The sequence below is a fragment of the Crocodylus siamensis genome, chromosome 2 (genome assembly GCF_052110815.1).
Source record: "Crocodylus siamensis isolate JL-2025a chromosome 2, ASM5211081v1, whole genome shotgun sequence".
NCBI classification, from domain to species: Eukaryota; Metazoa; Chordata; order Crocodylia; family Crocodylidae; genus Crocodylus; species Crocodylus siamensis.
The window spans coordinates 56,687,002-56,704,050 of record NC_143396.1 but is presented as its reverse complement, the minus strand read 5'-3'; the positions used below and the strand labels follow the sequence as shown (position 1 = coordinate 56,704,050).

Genomic DNA, 17,049 nt, shown 5'->3' with positions numbered 1-17,049 from the left:
CTTAATAGGTGCAGTGATATTCCCTGAGATTTATAAGGGGGGTAGGAAGCAAGGGGCGGTGGATCCAGTAGATTTTCCACTGTGCAGGAAAGGCAGTTTAGAGACAGGGAAGGCAGTATACTGTAAAAACGCTATAAAAATTGCAAAGCACTGTAGGAAATTGTAGGTGGAAACATAACATTGTTTGTCTCTCACAAGACTGTCCAGCAGTGCCATTTCTTTTTTTAAACTTTTCTCAAGCATATGTTTCAATACAGCAAAATGTTCTTACTAATCAGGATACCTGGCCAGATGAACCTTTAGTCTGATCTAACATAATAAGTCTTGTATTCTAATATACGTAGTCCAAGCAAAGAGGTTGCTTATAATTTTGATGTTAAAAATGGCCCCTGATAGTATTTCATGTCACCTTGCTGCCAAAGTACCATCAACAATCAACGTACTATCAATATCTTTCTCAATAGACAAGTTACAGCAATCCGGGTGAATTTTTCAGTGGAAACATGGCATAATCCACTCACCAGGTACATAGATGTAAATATCCGTCCCCTCTACTTCACCATCCTCCACTTGGGTATGATTGTAATAACAAGTGTATAATCCAGTAAGAGCAGCTGAGGCATCTCCTACTTCAAGCACAGTCACAAAGAGGCCACTGTTGTTCTCTTCAAGTCTAATGTCTATTTTCTGGTTTTCTTCAGCCATAGGGTATTGCCAGCTCACTTCACTGTCCCCAGAGCATTTCAGGGTGAAAGAAGAATTCAACTGCACAACCATTTCATTTTTATTTGGAAATATAGTTGGCAATGGAAGCTGGCAAAATATTAGCCATGGTCCTGGGAAAGTAAAAAGCAACATGTTACTAGGCAGGACATTCTCACCGCAGAGCTGTGGAAAAGAATGAACGATCTGTCTGTATTGTAATAATTTTCATGAATGATTCAGTTATGTGGCTTCCCCTGGAAATGAGCCCTTTTTGAAAAATCACAGCATTTCTCTACAGAAGGCAAAAAACCATCTCTTTGAAATTGAAGAGATTAAATACAATTTATTTTAGTTCAGTACTACTTGTGTCAAGACGTGAAAGACAGAATTGAAATTAGAGACAGTGCTTCCAAAATCCCAGATCCAAATGGACCCAAATTTCGGGAGCATTTTATTTTAAATCCATAAACAAAACTTTACTACTAGTTTTTGTTTCTGCAATGCAGAGACCCAAAACCAAGTGTTGTGGCTCAGACCCACTTCTAGTTAAAATGTGAGGAAGGTCTGTAGTCAAATATAATTGTAACTCATTAAATAGGATATTGTAGCTGAAGTGCTTTTTAATATGCAATCTGCATTTACAGCACCAGATTTTCTGATTCACAGACATTGTGCTTGGCCTGGCCAAAAGCCAGTCTAATTCCCAGTATAAGCATGAGCAGTCACACCTACAATTCTACACCTGGAGAAATCATCAAGGAGTGAGATACACTGTTTATGACTGCCAAGAGACAAGCACAAAGCAGACTTCATGCAACTGAAAACTGAGCCCAGAGTATAATGGTAGGCTGTGTAAAATAAACCAGCTATCCATACTTGTTTGGTAACAAAACAAGCATGGATGCTTTTATATGTATTATTTGGATCTACTGGCTATTTTGTTCTCAGAACCTGGCACCAAATCTTGTCTCCCACCCCATTCCTTTTGCAGATATGGAAGGCCTGATAGGCAGTACAGCTGGTCTGGTTATATGCTGCAGAGTGAAAAGAATCAAGGAGCTCACTCTGGGAGCCTGCACCATGCTGCTCGAGGAAATCTGTTGTGAAAAACATGGGATGGCTGGTGCGTTGGCAATCACACAATCCACCTATTTGAGAGAGCTAGAGAGTGCCACAGCCCTAAGGCTACAGCAGTAAGTGCATGGTGGATTTCATTTCTCTGACAACCTTAGAGCTTCTGGGAATCCCATCCATTTACCTGGCCTTGACACAAGACACCAGGCTATGGTCCTATGTATACTGTCCTGTCAACAGATTTTATTCCATTCTTGGGATTTGTTCTTGTCTAGTTTTACCATATTAAATGTGAGAAAAAATTGAACTTATAGATTGACTGATCATTTGATGTTCATTGCCACAGATGACATTGAAAAGAATTGTTTGAGTAATCCACTATTGAATACTGATTTAAGCACAGATTTATAAAGAAATAATAATTAAGAAACCTCAGGGATTTGGGAATATTACCTGTTAGAATATATCCCAGTCCCAGGAGTGTCCTTGGGAAAGTACCCATGATTGCAGAAAACTGAAAAAGAATAAAGGAAAAAGTAAAGTTAGTAAACAGATTTAAATAAATCAAAAAATACTTACTCACAGAGATTCTGATTCCATTAAAACACTAATCCCTCCAGAGCCCTTCCATAAAAATGATCCAGACATTTTGGGCCAAATTCTACAGCCATGGTCCAATCCTGCAGGTTACTGAACTCTTCTTGCTAATTTCCAAGTGCCTGAAACTTCAACAACAGTTTTCAGACTTGACATCATAAGAACATCACCGCACATATAGGGAAATGTCACAGAAGTCAATGGGGTAGCAGTGTATTTAGAGTAGTGTAACTGACAGCAAGATTTGGTCCTTTGATTGGATTTTTGAGAGGAAAAGCATATTGAATGTAATTTTAACAGTTAAAAGTACCATCATCCAGTTATCTTAATATTCTATACTTTTAATTCTGTTAATTGTGTTTGTTTCATCCAATTAGAATTACCTTGATCAAAAGACATTCTGTTTAAAACATGACATTCTCCAGTAAAACGCGAGAGGGAGCTCAAGACTAGCATTCATAAAGTACTTCTTCTCCCAAGCAGTATGAAGGACAATGATTTATATCTTTGCTTCTTTAAGATATTCAAAGCAAATTGCCATAAAACTGAAACAAATAGCCATCTAGCTACATGCCATATTATAACATTTCAATTTACAGTAATTGAACCATCAACAGATTTTCAAAGGCAAATCCTGCAGTTACTACAAACAGAAATGTTGTTATTAGCTTCAACAGGAATCCATTCTGGCCCAAAGTGGGTATAAACTGAATAAGAGCTGTACCAATGGACCTCTACTGGGGAGCACAGACCACTTAGATGTGAATAAAAGAATGATAATGCACTGTGCTTGGGATCAGTTCTTAAAGATTTGGGGCATCTTCAATTCATGCAATTAATACAGAACAGTTGGTTCTGGGAAAGGAAAGCATGTAAGCACGTCCAGATATTAAGAATATGTCACCTACACCTTTTAATAAAATTATTACAGAATGTCAAGAAATATTTCTTTATGAAAGATGAGTTTGACCCTCCTTTCTCTTGCAACATGTGGAATAAAACATATAAGGCAGAGTAAAATGTGTTTGATATCATGTGAAGGATTTGAATGGTGTTGTGGCAACACTAAGATTTACACACTACCAGCTACAAAAACATGTGCAGCAGCTTCAGAAATTCAGCAGACAGAATTCCAACAGAGACAAGCCATTTAGGCTGATTTTGCAATTAGTAATAATGGTCATATGTTTACGTATCTGCCTCTCACTGATAACAGACTCTGGGACATCAAAGAAGTCCTCCAGTTTCAGCCTTCTTACTCATTTTTATCACGTGTATGTCCTGTATTTCTTTAGATAGTGGCCTACTGTACATCCTTAAAAAATCCCATACTTTGCCCTACTGATTTGATTCCTAAATGTTCAGGATTCTCAAGACAGTAATACTCACACTGCCTACCAGGTTTCCTTCTGCCTTTCAGAGAGAAGGATCTCTTGCCTTCACTTTTATAGACTATTCACTGCAACCAGTAGTAATATGGAAGTGATTCTTATCTCACATAAATGAGGAGTAATTTCAACTAAAATCAGTGGAGTTTACAGATGTAAAACTGGTATAAGTTAATAGTGAATAAGGCCCTATAAATACCCATGTACATTTAGGTGACAACACAATATGTTTCCAAAGTACTGCATGAGCTTTAGCCAAAGAGCTCAGCTACCATAAAAAAAACAATAGGAGCAGAGTGGCTTAATCTACTGTGATGAATTTAAAATATACAGACTTCCTAGATGTCCTTTGGCAGACTGGTTGCTCTTTAAGACTTCATGACACTGATCATTTCCATCAGTGACATTAATTAGAGGACAAGACCCAGAGCAACTGTCAGAGAGAGACTAGAGACAAATGGGTGATGCTACGTCACATAAGCCTGATTCCATATAGAATTTGACTTAATGTTCTGCATTCTTGTGAAGGCACACAGAAGACCAGAAAGCTGCACCCATGTGTTATGGCTTATGCTCATTTTTCCTGTTTACTTAATTCAGTGCCCATACTTTAGGCGACACACTGGTCAGAATCTAATGATTTAGTTTTTGCTAGACACGCAACATTTTAAGTCTCATCCCAGGACAACAGAAAGAATGAACCCATCACTGTCCTCCAAGTTCTTTAACTATTTTTGTCTAGCAATCTTCAGTAAACATAGCAAGTCCAGTTCCTCCTAACACACCCCAGGGACCAGATCACCAGCTACTGTAAATTGGAGTAACATGTACCACTAAAGTCTCTAGAGCCACGGAAGCCGAGGTTCTGACCCAACTTCACTAACACATATGCATATCTGGTCTGATCCTTCATTCCTTAAGCATCTAACAGGAGTTTGGGAGCATGCAAGAAATACAAGACCTGGCCCAAATTTCAAAATAATAGTTTGCCAGTGTCTAGGTAAAAGCAAGAGGTGTTGAGTAAAACAGAAATTTAACTTGTTCAGATGTTTTGATTTTGAAGTGGTCTGAATTAAATATTAGTGCTTATTTTTAATTAAAATAAGTTATTACATGAACATAAGCAAAATGTTTTGTTTGCAAGTACCTGACCTTCCAAAATCTTACTGCTAAGCACAGGCAGACCACCATTGACAGTGGTATGGCAAAGCAAAATGTGCCAAAAAATTGTATAGAAAAAAATTGACAATCCTAGTCTGCCCTTCTGCATATAATGAGGAAAATGTTAATGGATGGAAAGAAAGAGAGCATCTTTTCTGCTGTCATAAATAAAACATAGAAATTTACGGGGATTATAGAATTTCACAAACACCGTTAAACCAAAAGTAACAGCTCTTGCCCATTGACACTATTCACCTGCTTTTAATCCAACTGGCCACATGATGGCAATGTTGATCCATCCTAATGTAATCAAATTTCTTTTCCTTGGCAGAAGGAAAAGGTTAGTCTCAAAGGCAGCAGATGGAATTTGAACTGGGTCTCTAGGGATCAAGCTAAAACCATCATTTTTTTCATATTTTAATTTCATATGAGCTCTATTTTCTTAAAAAAAAACAAAAAAACAACAAGACGGTCTTGCAACTGTTGTTCACGCGTTTGAGTGAGCAGTACCTCTGAAGACTATTGATACAAATAAAGGGTCAGAGGTTGGTACCCCAAATTCCGTTATCTCTTCAGGTCTTGGAAATACTATCCTAACTATGAAAAGGGGTGGATACTTTAATATAGTTCTCCCCAGACTGTAAGTCTGGCCTCCCTCAGGAAGCTCTGATCTTTTCCAGGAAAAGTTCAGGCAAGCCCAACAAAAGGAAATCATTTAATGAAAATGGTATATTTTGTTAGGTTGATTTAAACATGAGGACAGGGCCACCTGAAACTTTTCTTGGTGGTTGGCTCCTTTCCTTATGAGAAAATGTAAGGGAAAGCAGAGCCTTCCATACAATGAACAATAGCAGGCTCTGGAGTTTTTGGTGAGTGCAGAGAGGAAAGGAATGAGCAAGGAAAAGTTATCCATCTATCCCCTTAAAATTCAGCCTAACAAAGTAAAGCATACATTCAGTTTCAATGTTTCCCCTAAAGGGAGGTTTGCTCCAATACATCTTTACAAAAAATTACTTCTAGGATGATTTAAATATTTCTTCTATACCACAGAAGCATAATTAGCTATCATATCTAACTGTATGACATCCTGACATTGTGCACAGCCCTATACAAGCTACACAGTGGAGAGTCCCAAAGTGTTTACAAGTCAAATGCCTTGGTTCTGTGATCTCATGCATGGAACAAGTCCCATGTGCCCAAGCAGGGCTCCAATGACTTCAAAGAGCTTGTTCAAGAATAAGGGTTTCCCCTCATGGAATTGCTGCAGGATCGGGGTCCAAATGTTTAAAAAGATGGAGAAAACTCAACCAAATGGCAAAGCATGGAAATTTGGGGGAAAGGGAATGCTTTTGCTGGCTCTTCTAATTCTTGTGGGCATCCGTGAGGCAACTGTTGAAAAATCCTGCTTTGATCTTTGAAAGAGCTGAAACAAATTTCTTCCCCTCAAAGTACTCAAAAGCATAAGATACATTCAAATCCTAGTCTTGGACTGCAGACCAAGAGAGACATAAAAAATAAGATTTAAAATGTACTTAATTAATTCCTGCTTTCCTTGGTACCCAAACCTGTGCAAAGATCTCGTTAGAGCCTAGACAGCAGACCGCAAATGACAGCAAATTTGCTCACAACCCCACAATCAAATAAGTGCCCACAGATTTTTGTGCCCTCCTGCGCTGTTGTAATTTCAGCATCAGGAGCATGATTTTAAAGTAAACTGACTAGGGAGGGGGAGCCCGGTGTTGTTTCGGTTGCTAAATCCTAACTTTTTGTATAGTTGTAATTCTTCTTAAAACTGTTTCCAAGTTTTGGAGAAAAATTCTCTTTGTTGAAGCCATTGTTTGTCTGGGGGCATGTCCAACATGCAGAGCAAGGAAACTGGTTGGAAAAGAATTTTCTGCTTCTAGATCAGGCTTTGTTAGGTCTGTGTTGTGTCAGGGCTGGCAGTCTTCTTAAGTAGTTTAGATTATGGAGGGTATAGGGTGGCTGGGATAGCGATGACCGGCCTGAGGCAGGGGGTTGCACCAGGTGACCTCTGGAAGGCCCTTGCAGCCCTACGATTTTATGATCATTTTGAAATACCCTATCATCGGGATTCAGACAGAATATGAACCTTGCAGGCTTTGATTCCCGACCTCCTGTCTTGTCAGGCTCTGTCCCTCAGCCCACTGGCTTGCTAGGAAACTCCGAGGGAATCTTCTTCCCCGGGACTGGTGCCCCGGGGGAGCTGTGCTGGCAGATGCTGTGGCAGGCTCGAAGCCCTAGACTGCATGTGCGCTGGGACAAGAGCCACAGGCTTGATTCCTCGTCATCACTACGGTGCGGTGCTCCCCTCAGCTCCACTGAACTGAAGCCGGGCCGAGGTTCAGCCTCACCACAGCAAGGGCACAGGATCCGGCCCGCGAGGAGCCCAGCTGCGGGCTTTGGGGAGCGGCTGGCGGCTCCTCCGCGGCGGCCAGGGGGCAGCAGAGCCCGCGCTCCGGCCGGCCGGCCCCAGGGAGGCTCCGCCGCCCCTTGCCCTTGGGAAACCGCTGCCTGGCACCCGGCGGCCTCCCCGCTCCTCTCCTCTCCGCCCCGCCACATCACACAGCTGCTCCCCGCCTGCCCTCGGGAGCCGCCTCAGCTCCAGCCACCTCCGGCCCCTCGGCCTGTACCAGGGAGCCTGACCTTGCTCTTGGGACCCGCTGGGAAACGCAGGGCCCGGGGGGCTCAGCCTCACACCGCGGAGACAACCAGATGCGGAATCCATTCGCTCACGGATCCTTCCGGGGGTCCTTCTCTGAGATGAGCGGAGATGACCCCCCGGGCGGGATCCGGGCGCTGGGCAGGAGGTCACAAGTCAGGGGGCAGATAGTCTCTTCCCCGCCCCCCGCCCAGAGCCAGTCGCACGTGCGGGCCGGCCCGGATCCGGAGGAGGGAAAGGGACGAAACCAGCGGGGTCTCTCGATACTGCGGCCGGAATCCCCCCGAAAGCTCAGGCAGCTTAAAGAGACAGCAGCGCCGGGCTTGAGGCTGCTCTCCACCCTGGTCTAGCCTGCAGCAAGGACCCGGAGTGAGCGGCTGGGAGGTGGGGGTCTGCCCCGGCACGGGCATGGGGGCTCCTCCACCGCTGGATGTTATGGAGCCGCGCAGCTGGGGAGGGGGGTGTTTACATTCACCCCTTCAAAGCCCCTGTCCTGGGGTTTTGAATGTCTCCAGAGCACGGACTGGCCCTTGGGAAGTGAAGCCCTGGCAGGCGCCGGTGTCCCGAAGCGGGGAAAGCCACCGCGCCTGGGGGACCCGGAGCGTGGGGGGATGATCCGAGAGGTGTCCAGAAGAGGCGGGGGGGGAGCAGCAATAGCAACATCCAGCCTCGGAGTTGTTTTCCTAGGAAACAATAGGGGAGCCCTTGCCAAGTTGAAGCAACATTTTTTTCTGCGGGTTAGCCAGGAAAAAAGAGAAAGGAGAGAAGGGCAGGAGAGGGGGACCCGCAATGATTTCCTCCCTGGGGACTGAAATGCTGTCCAGGCTCGGATTGCCCCCTTCCCCGGGCAGGGCTCGGCTGCCCCACGGAGCAGAGGGCAGGGGTCCGCCTCGCCCGTGCCCTGGGGGGAGCCCGGGCGGGGGCCGAGGGGAGCGGGAAGGAGCCCTCGGGGCGGCGGCGCGGCCGGGAGCGGAGCGGAGCGAGAGCCCGTGGCCGCCCCCGCCCCGCCCCCGCCCCGGGGACGTGGCCCTGCCCGCTGGGCGCCGCGCTGGCCAGGCGGGGACGAGCCCTGAGGGATCCCGCGCCGGCGGGAGAAGCCGCGCCGCGGTGGCCGGGGGCTGGCGGTGCCGGAGCCCCCCGGGCTGTGCAACACGGCCGCGACCCCTGAAGCCATTTCCTCGCGCTCCCCGGACCTTGCCGGGGGGTCCTGACCGCTTCCGCGCCGACGCCAGCCCGGGCTGGGAGGGAAGAGCTGTGGGGGCAGGTCTGACGGGCCGCCGTGCCCGGGGATCGGGACCATTTGGTCCGGCTGGAGAGGCACCTGGGGGTCGCCCTTGTCCCGGCGCCCGGAGCCCGACCCAGCTCCCCGGGAGCCGCCACGCGTGTCCGCCAGTCTCTGCCGCCCCATCGCGCCCGCCCGCAGCGCGGGGCAAACCCTGTCCCCGCGCAGCTCCCCGCTCCCGGCCCCGGTCTCCATCCTGCCCCCCTCCCAGATGTGCCCTCGCCGCCTCCCGGCGCTCCCAGGTGAGCCGCCCCAGGGGCTGCACAACCGCTGGCTCTCTCCCCCACACGCCGCGACTTGATCGCCGGCATCGGCGGGGACGGCTGTGCTTCCCAAGCGACCCCGGAGCGGGCGAGGCGACGCGGGACGGTCCCACCCGGCCCGTACCTGCTCCTGGCTCCGCGGCCCCGCGCCGCCAGCCCTACGCGCGGAGCCCCAAATCCGTGCACGTCCTTGGTGGCTTCTCCTCCTCCCCCTAGATCCGACTGGGACGGGCTCAGAAACCGCGCCTCGTCATTGATCCAGCGCTCGAGTCCATCCTTCCAAAACTAATCATTTGCTTTAAGTAAATAGCTGTCAGGAAACGAAGCCCCCCCTCCACTCCCCTCCGGCCCCTTCAGAATAAGAGCCGCCCTCCCGCGCCCCGCGCCTGCGGCCCCTCCGCCTGCAGCCTGCGTGCGGGGGGGCTCTTGTGCAGGCAGGGGAGCCACTCGCCGCCTGCAGACTCCACCAGCCCCGGACTGGGCCGGGGGGGCGGGGGGCAAAGAGGGGGGGAGTTTAGCCATATGGCAGGGGAGCGTGTATGGGGGGGAGGAGAGCTGTGCACTGCAGGGAGGGGGAAACAAAGTTTCTTTAAAGCCCCAAGTGTTCCCCGTGTCGTGAACGAGCTCTCCTCCTCGGCCACGCACTCGGGGAAGGTGTGCCAGATGCCCGGACGTGTGTCCATCCTCCCCATGTAAGTCTCGGGATGAAAAGCTGAGCTGGAAATGACTGTCACGCTGTCGTTTCGACCCGGTTGGGCTCAGGGCTCGGCGCACAAAGCCGCCTAGCAGAAGCAGCAGGCACTGAGCCGCAGCCGAGTGAGCAATAGTTATGAATGAAAGAAACCGCGAAAGGTAACGCTAGGGAAAAAAACCCCCAAAACAAGAGCAACAACAAGCCCGCTGCTTTCCGACACCCGGGCTGCTTGGGATGGTCTCGGCACGAGATCAGGGGACCCTGTCTAGACGACGTCTCCACAATTTTGGACTGCTCTTGTGAATCCAGCTCTCTGGACAGGGCTTTGATCACCCGGCGGGAGATACAAGTATCTCTGCCTTGCTGATTGTTGCTGCGCGCTGGAGACAGGGAGGGGTGGTGCGCGCCGAGGGGTATCTGTGCTGGGGGGGTGAGACGGGGTCTTTTCCGTGCGGTCTTTGCAGCGGGAGCTGTTCAGCGGCCGTGGGAGAGGGGGCACTGCAGCCTCAGGAAAGGCGGCTGCGACGCGTCGGACGGGCCCCTCTCGGGACGCGTCGGGCTCGGGGCGGACGCGCCCGGGCGCTGGGAAGGGCGTCTCGAAGAAGTGGAGGTTACAGTGGTTCCCCCTCTTCTCGTCTGCATCCCCTGCCTGCTTTCCCCTTCCCCCGCGTCGTGCCTGCGTGCATCGCCCCTTCCCTTCCTTCCTAAGCAAAACTTTGTTCTCGGAGTCAAGCAGCAGGCTCCAGCAGCTCCATCTCTCCCAGACTAAGGAGAATTAGTCTCTGAAGCGAAAATGCCCCCGAAGGGAAATGAGGAGGGCTGTGAAAGGCAGGCAGTGAAAGCATGGGCCAGCCGAGTCCCCGTGGCTGGGCTGGCAGGGTCCCCCCTGCCTGGGCTCAGTTGCTCACATTGCCTGCAGCCTTCTGCAGCCTTAATACATCTTCAGCTTGAGTGAGTGCACAACCTCACTATTGCTTCCACATGTTCCTTCAGGAAATCATTGGAGGCAGATATATGAACAGCCCCTTGTTTGGAATGCTAACAGGATACCGTAATGCTTGTAAATAAATAGCAGGCTCCCATGGATTGGAAGTAAGGGTGGGGAGTAGTGGGGGTACACTCATCTTGCCATTTTTTACCTGACAGGTAAATAAATACATAAGTTTGATCTGTTTAGGTGGTGGTGAGGAGAGAGAGAATGAGGAGAAAAGGCTCTCAGGAACTCGAAAGGTGCTTTAAGATCACTGAAATGCAAATGGGCTTCAACATTTGAAACAAAGTTAGAGAATCAGTCAGGGGCTGCCAGGAGCGAGCGTGGGGTGGGTTTGCAAGCTGGCTTCACTTTCGTTGCCTTGATTTGTGCACGGATAGGCCGAGTGACGCTGTAAAGGGACCTTTGATGGAGTACTTTCATGATCAGATGTGACGAGAGACCCATTCTAGGACAAACAAAAAAAAATGAAGCAGAAGAGGGGGAAAAAAACAAAAAAGAAAAGCTCCTTCTGTTTGTAATTACCTGCTTAATTTGAATAATGCCTTTGTCATGATCATTAACAAACAATCGCTAAAGGGCTTCCATGTGGGAGTTCAGATCACAGGGCTGAACAACAAAGCGAACCCCCTTGGAGTGCAGGTCTGGGGAGGTGTAGGTTGTAGCCGTGTTGGTTTGGGGAGGTGGCTGCCTCCCAGGCCTTCATCCCCGGCGGGAGCAAGCTCCGGGGATGGTCTCCAGCCCCGCGCCGGGACAGCAGCAGGGCTGCCCTCGTCTCGGCGCGACCCTGCTTGGGGAGCAGGAGCAATTGTTAATCACTCGACCTTTCCTGCCTCTGCTCCTGGCCCAGCGCAGGGATCGGTACCTAGGACGTGATGACATTTGCAGCCCTTTATCTCCAGTCCCGAGTCACCTCATTAATTAGCCGGGGAAGCTGTCTCCAGGCCCCTCTGTGTCAATCACCCTGCAGGGCTTCGCCGGGGGGGAGAGCCAGGAACCCTTTCCATGCTGTTGTTGTAAGATCCGACGAGATTATTGCACGGAGAGAGGAGCAGGGCTGTCCTGTGTGGTCCCGCGCTTGGAAACAGGGCGAGAAATCTCCGCGTTTACAAGGCTGCGTGTTTATTTTTGTACCTCCCGAGGTATCTGCCGGGCAGAGAGCAAGGGGAGATGCACACCAGATGTGCCTTCGGGTGGAGAGCCCCGCTCTCCCCCGTTCCCAGCACAGCTGCCTCTTGGCCATTTGCTGGGAGAGAGACCCCACTGTGCTCGCGTCCCAGCCCCCTCCAGCCTCCTCCTTCCTGAGTTCAGAAACAGGCTTTGCAAACGGATCCTGGCGCGGTGCTGGCGGTGGAGAAGGTGGCACTCCATACAACTGTCACATGCCAGCACCTCAGTACTCCGGCTTGGGGGAAGGGGCTGGATGGCAGGCGGGAGGAACCTGGTGGGCTAGGAAGCCCTGCCTTACACGGCACTCCACATCTGGATAGTTTTACCACTTTTCTTCCAGAAAAACTTGGTGGTTGCGGCTTTGCCAGAGCCGGCAGCTCTTAAGGATGATGTCTTAAAACAAACATCTCTCTCCTAAGCTAGACGCTTCAACAAGTTGTATTCCTGTGTGCGCTGTTTCCCAGATGGCTTCCGTGACGACTTGTCTGATCCCAACCCCAGCGAAGGGCATCTGGGCAAGGCAGGAGGCACCTAGGCTGCTTGTGTTTGCGGGGGGCAAACCCGAGTGCCCGGGCTCTGGGGGCAAAAGCAAGCACGTCAGTGGGATGGTTTAGGAACATCTGGGCAGGGGGTGGGACTGGGTGACCCTTGAGGTCCCTGCCAACCCTGGGACTGTATGTGACAGCGGGGACAAGCTTGGTCTCTCCTATCCCGAGCTGTTACAGGGCTCCCTTTTCAGGCTCTTCCAGAATAGGCAGCCTGAAGCATAAGGCGCTGTGCCGGGGGGAGGGAGGGCTGTTTATGTGGCACGCAGAAGCGAGCTCCACATCTCAAACCAGTCCCAGCTGAAACAAGACAGAGCCCGGTGTTGACACCTCAGCCCTTCCCCGTGCGCTGTCTGCAAGGCCCAGCTGGGAGGGAGGCTCCGGGGCTGCTGTGGGGAGCGGGCCTGGCTCCCCGGGGAGAAGGGGGAGCTGGGGAGCTGTGCGGGGAGGAACAGCGCTTCCTCCTCTCCGGGGCTGCTCATTACAGTCTGCAACGCGCCGCTGTTTATTGGGCCGAGGCCCGGGAGCCCCAACCTGCCCCCCTCGCCCCTGCAGCGCTATTGGCCTCGGGACGAGAAACAATTTGCTGGAAGTAATGACCCCTTTCCTGCCTCTCCCGAGGGTGTGATGGGCTCGGGTTAAGTAGCCGAGGACACGAGGCGGGCGAAGGCCCGTTCCTTCGGGCTTCTCCAGACGCCGTCGGGGGGAGGGAGCCTTTGTCTTGCTTGGCGGAGGCCTGCTTTTAATTATGGCGAGCCCTGAGCAGGCATCTGCAGCACATAGGTCCTGGGAGCACGGGGCAGCCGGTTCCCTGCACACCCGCCCGTCTCCGTGCCTCTGCCCGCCACCCACGCGCGATCTCTTTCGTGGGCCCTGCGGGGTGGAGGGGGCAGGCGGGAAAGGGGGTTTCTGTCTTGCACCGGGGGACACACGGCCACTCCATCTGGATCCGTGCAGCCGTGAATGCCCCGCGGGGCCAGGAGCTGCAGCCCCGTCCAGGGCAAGGGACTCCTGGCTCAGGCCATGCTCGGGACCCTTCCCCGCCGTTGCCAGTCTCAAAGAAACGCCTCCCTGCCCCGATGCAGCTGAGCAGCATGTGCAGGAGCGGCGGCAGGAAGTGGCTTCTGGGAATTTCTCTTTGATGCGCAGTCAGATGCTCACTCCGAGCGGGAAACGAGCTGCGGAGGCGCGGACCGCCCTTCGCGCCTGGGCTCATCCGCACCGCGGCGGGGGGACGAGGTCGGCTCGCCCCCATGCGTATCTTGCTCGCTGGAAAGGAGGAGGGGAAGGGTGCGGAGCCAGGCTTAGTGAGACTCACAACTCGGGATTTCAGCAGCAGGTACTGGGGCAGACGCTGATTTCAACAGTGCCAGAGAGAAGGGAGGCTGGAAGGGGCCTCGGGACACCTCGTAGCCCAGCCGGATCGGACCTGCCGCCCGGGCCATGCCTGGGCGGGGACTCTCCAGGCCCGCTCCGCGCTCTGCAGGGCGCCGTGTTCCGGAGGGGCCTCCCCTGACAGGACAGGACAGGACCAGCCCCTGGGACAGCGAGCCGTAAACTCGCCTCTCACGCAAGTGCCCGCTGCGGAGACTAAAGAGGAGGCGAGGGAGGAGGAGGAGCAGGAAGCCAGCCGTCATGTCCATCGGGGCTGACAGGGGCAGACAGCCCCTCTGCTGACGCGCGCACATTTCCCCGCTTCCCTGGGATGTTTTCTTTTCCACAACACCAGTTCCACTCATTCTGTTTGCTCAACACAATTTGGCTTTGAATGAGCTCCAGTGACACTGGCGGGGAGCTGAACCAGACAAAAGAAGTTAACGCCGAGCTCCCTCCCACCTTTATTTGGATTCCCAGTGCTGCTGAAGGCAGGCGATTGTGCCCACAGGTTCTCTGGGGCGGCTTCTGCAGCGCGGAGATGTTTTGTTTCCATTGCTGGCGTTGCCTTTTAACATTAAAAAGGAGGTGGGGGTGCGGGGGTGAAAGCGTTTTATTCTCTGAAAACAAGCTTTGTTTTCCTGCGGCTCCCGCCCTGGGTCTGGGCTGCGGTAGTGTATGCAGGCGGCTTGGGTCCTGGCGGTGCTCACCCAGCGCAGAGGTGAGGTAATGCAGCCCGGGGAGGCGAGGAAACAGTGACTCCTCCGCCCCGCACCAGGCCTGGGGCCCGGGGGCAGGCAGACCATCCCGCTTGCTGCCACGGTACTGCGGGGAAGCTGCTTCCCCATCCCGCATATCCAGAGAGATAGAGACAGACGCGCTGGACTTTTAGTAGCAATCCTAGTATTACTCGCGATGCTTCACTGTGACAGTCTCCTCTTCCTGCTTGGGAAGAGCTTGCCATGTCAGCAGGCAAGAGAGAGGAGAGAAGGAAGGAAGCCTTGTTATCCCTTTGCAAAGAGGAGGGGCAGACTTCCAGACTTTGGAGAGCGGCCTGGCTTTCCTCTGGTTCAAGGGGACTTGGATGTGTCTGCCTTTGGGGTCGAGGCCCGAGGCAACCCAGGAAAGCTGCAGCACGCCTGGACTCAGTGCAGAGGTAGCTGACTGATCCGGGGGACAGGCAGATGGGATGGAGGGGACACATGTAGGAACTAGGGTGGCCATCATAGAGGACAGTCCGGTTGTCCTCTGTCCTCTATTGCTACAAAACCCGATGCATTCAAGAAAAATAGAGGACATAAAGGTGTCGTGTTTTGTAGCAATAGAGGACAGAGTCCTCGATGATGGCCACCCTAGGAAGGACTGAGCCAAACACTGTCCAGGAATCCCTGAGCATAAAAGCCTCCAGGTGGTCCGAGGTTAGTCACCTAAGAGATTAGCAGCATCCTCTGTGTATGAGAATTTCACAACATCACTTCACAAACATCTGTCAGGATCTGTGGAAGGGAAAACAACATCTTTCCTGTGCAGACTGCTGCTGGCAATAGCATTGCACAACGTGGGCTGGGCTTTGTTGTCGTTGAAACGGCCTGGCTTGCGCTGGCCTGGCGTCAGGGACGTTTTGGAGCGACATGGGGGAGACGTGTCTGCACGGATCCTAAAACCGGAGTCCCGCCCGGAGTCGGAGACAGCTAACGGCAAGAGATACTTGGAGATACTTATTTAAATCTCGAAAAGCTGCGAAACTTCCGCCGGTGGCCGCAGCTGAGAGCACTGGGGGGCGCTCGAGTCCAACACAGGACTCAACCGGCTCCGAGGCGGCCCGGGCAAACCTGAGCCCGGCACGAGCGGGCGAGCTGGCCTGTTCCCCGCGCCGATGGCACGTCCGGGCGGGGCTCCGGCGGGTGTGCATGCACGCGGGGGTGCTGCATCCGCTGACTTTGCAACGAAGTAAAAGCCTCTTTAACAATGACTCGTTCCTCGCATTTGCCACCGATTTCCTTTTCTGAAGATTTTGCCTGTCGGAAGGGTGAATGGCTGCTGGTCCGTGGTGGGCCTGGTAGGTACAGCGAATGGGAAGCCTCGGCCAGGAGAACCCGCAGGGCCGCCCTCCGGTGGTCCCCACCTCCCAGAGTGCTAAAAACACCCATTGGCCCAAGATAAATACCCTCAGCGGAACCGATCCAGCACAGCGGTTCACCAGCCCGGCCCGTGTAAGATGACCACGTGAAGCTGGCCGCCCTCGCAGGCTGCGAGGGAAGGTCTGCAGGCAGGGAGGGCGCCTCTCCCAGGGTACTGGAGCCAGTGCAGCTGCAACTGCACGAGGGATGAATTTGGCTCAGGGTAGCGAGCAGATTCGGGGCAAGCTGCTCGACGGGGGCAAATCCCTGCTGGCCCACCGGCTGGGTGGGGCTGTCGAGCGTCGCCCGGGTGACGGTGAGCAGCCACGCCTGAGAGAAGGATTTGAGAGCTGTTTTCAGCCGACAGCCGTGGACAGAGCGCTGCCGGGCTCGTTGTCTCCCAGCACGACCCGGCTTCATGCAGAAGGGCTCCCGGAAGCCCCCGGCCGTGCGCTGGCGGGAGTCGGGCCGGTCCAGGAGAGGGCAGTGTCCGCTCGGAGTTAGCGCTCCGGCCAAGGCAGGCAGGGGGCGGGGGCAGCAGCGCCCCGTTGCCCGGAGAGCTCGTGGGCATTAAGGAGCCCGGCTGCCTTTCGCACCACGCTGTGCTCCAAATCTCTTCCCTGCCTCCTGCAGCTCAGAGCTGAATTTCTCAAGTTCTAGGCCCCCGAGATGTTAATTTCCCACACGCCAGGGTTGTGATATGTTTAATTTATCTGCTTTACCCCGGCGTATTTTCTTGCTATTCTGTCTATTGGTTTTGGGTTATATCAAGGTGAACTTCTGTTCAACCCTCCAGCTGTGCCCAAGGTTTCCTAATTCCGAGCCAGGTTTAACTGGCTAGGCTGCAGTATATCTAGCCACAACCCCCTCCCCCCATCTTTCTCTCTAGGGAGTGCTGATTCAGGTCCCATTCATGGCAATACTAATGAAAAGACCTCTGCAGAAACAAGTGGATGGCACTATGTGTAAGGGAGGAAGGGCGACATCATGGCATTCTCCCACTTC

At 52.3% G+C, this 17,049-nt stretch overlaps 2 protein-coding genes across 2 annotated transcripts in view; one reads left to right on the top strand and one right to left on the bottom strand.

Moving 5' to 3' along the window:
* PDGFRA (platelet derived growth factor receptor alpha) overlaps positions 1-9,414 on the bottom strand; it is a 47,494-nt gene extending 38,080 nt beyond the window's left edge. Inside the window, exons 1-3 of the mRNA XM_090035936.1 lie at positions 9,275-9,414; positions 2,233-2,293; positions 522-836 (exon numbers count right to left, since the gene is read on the bottom strand). Of these exons, the coding sequence (XP_089892062.1) occupies positions 522-836; positions 2,233-2,281 (364 nt within the window). The 5' untranslated portion in view covers positions 2,282-2,293; positions 9,275-9,414. The remainder of the gene's footprint in view (positions 1-521; positions 837-2,232; positions 2,294-9,274) is intronic.
* Positions 9,415-9,638: 224 nt separating this feature from the next.
* Positions 9,639-17,049, top strand: part of CHIC2 (cysteine rich hydrophobic domain 2) — a 133,080-nt gene continuing 125,669 nt past the window's right edge. Inside the window, exon 1 of the mRNA XM_090035938.1 lies at positions 9,639-9,842. The gene's annotated coding sequence lies outside the window, so the exon portion shown is untranslated. The remainder of the gene's footprint in view (positions 9,843-17,049) is intronic.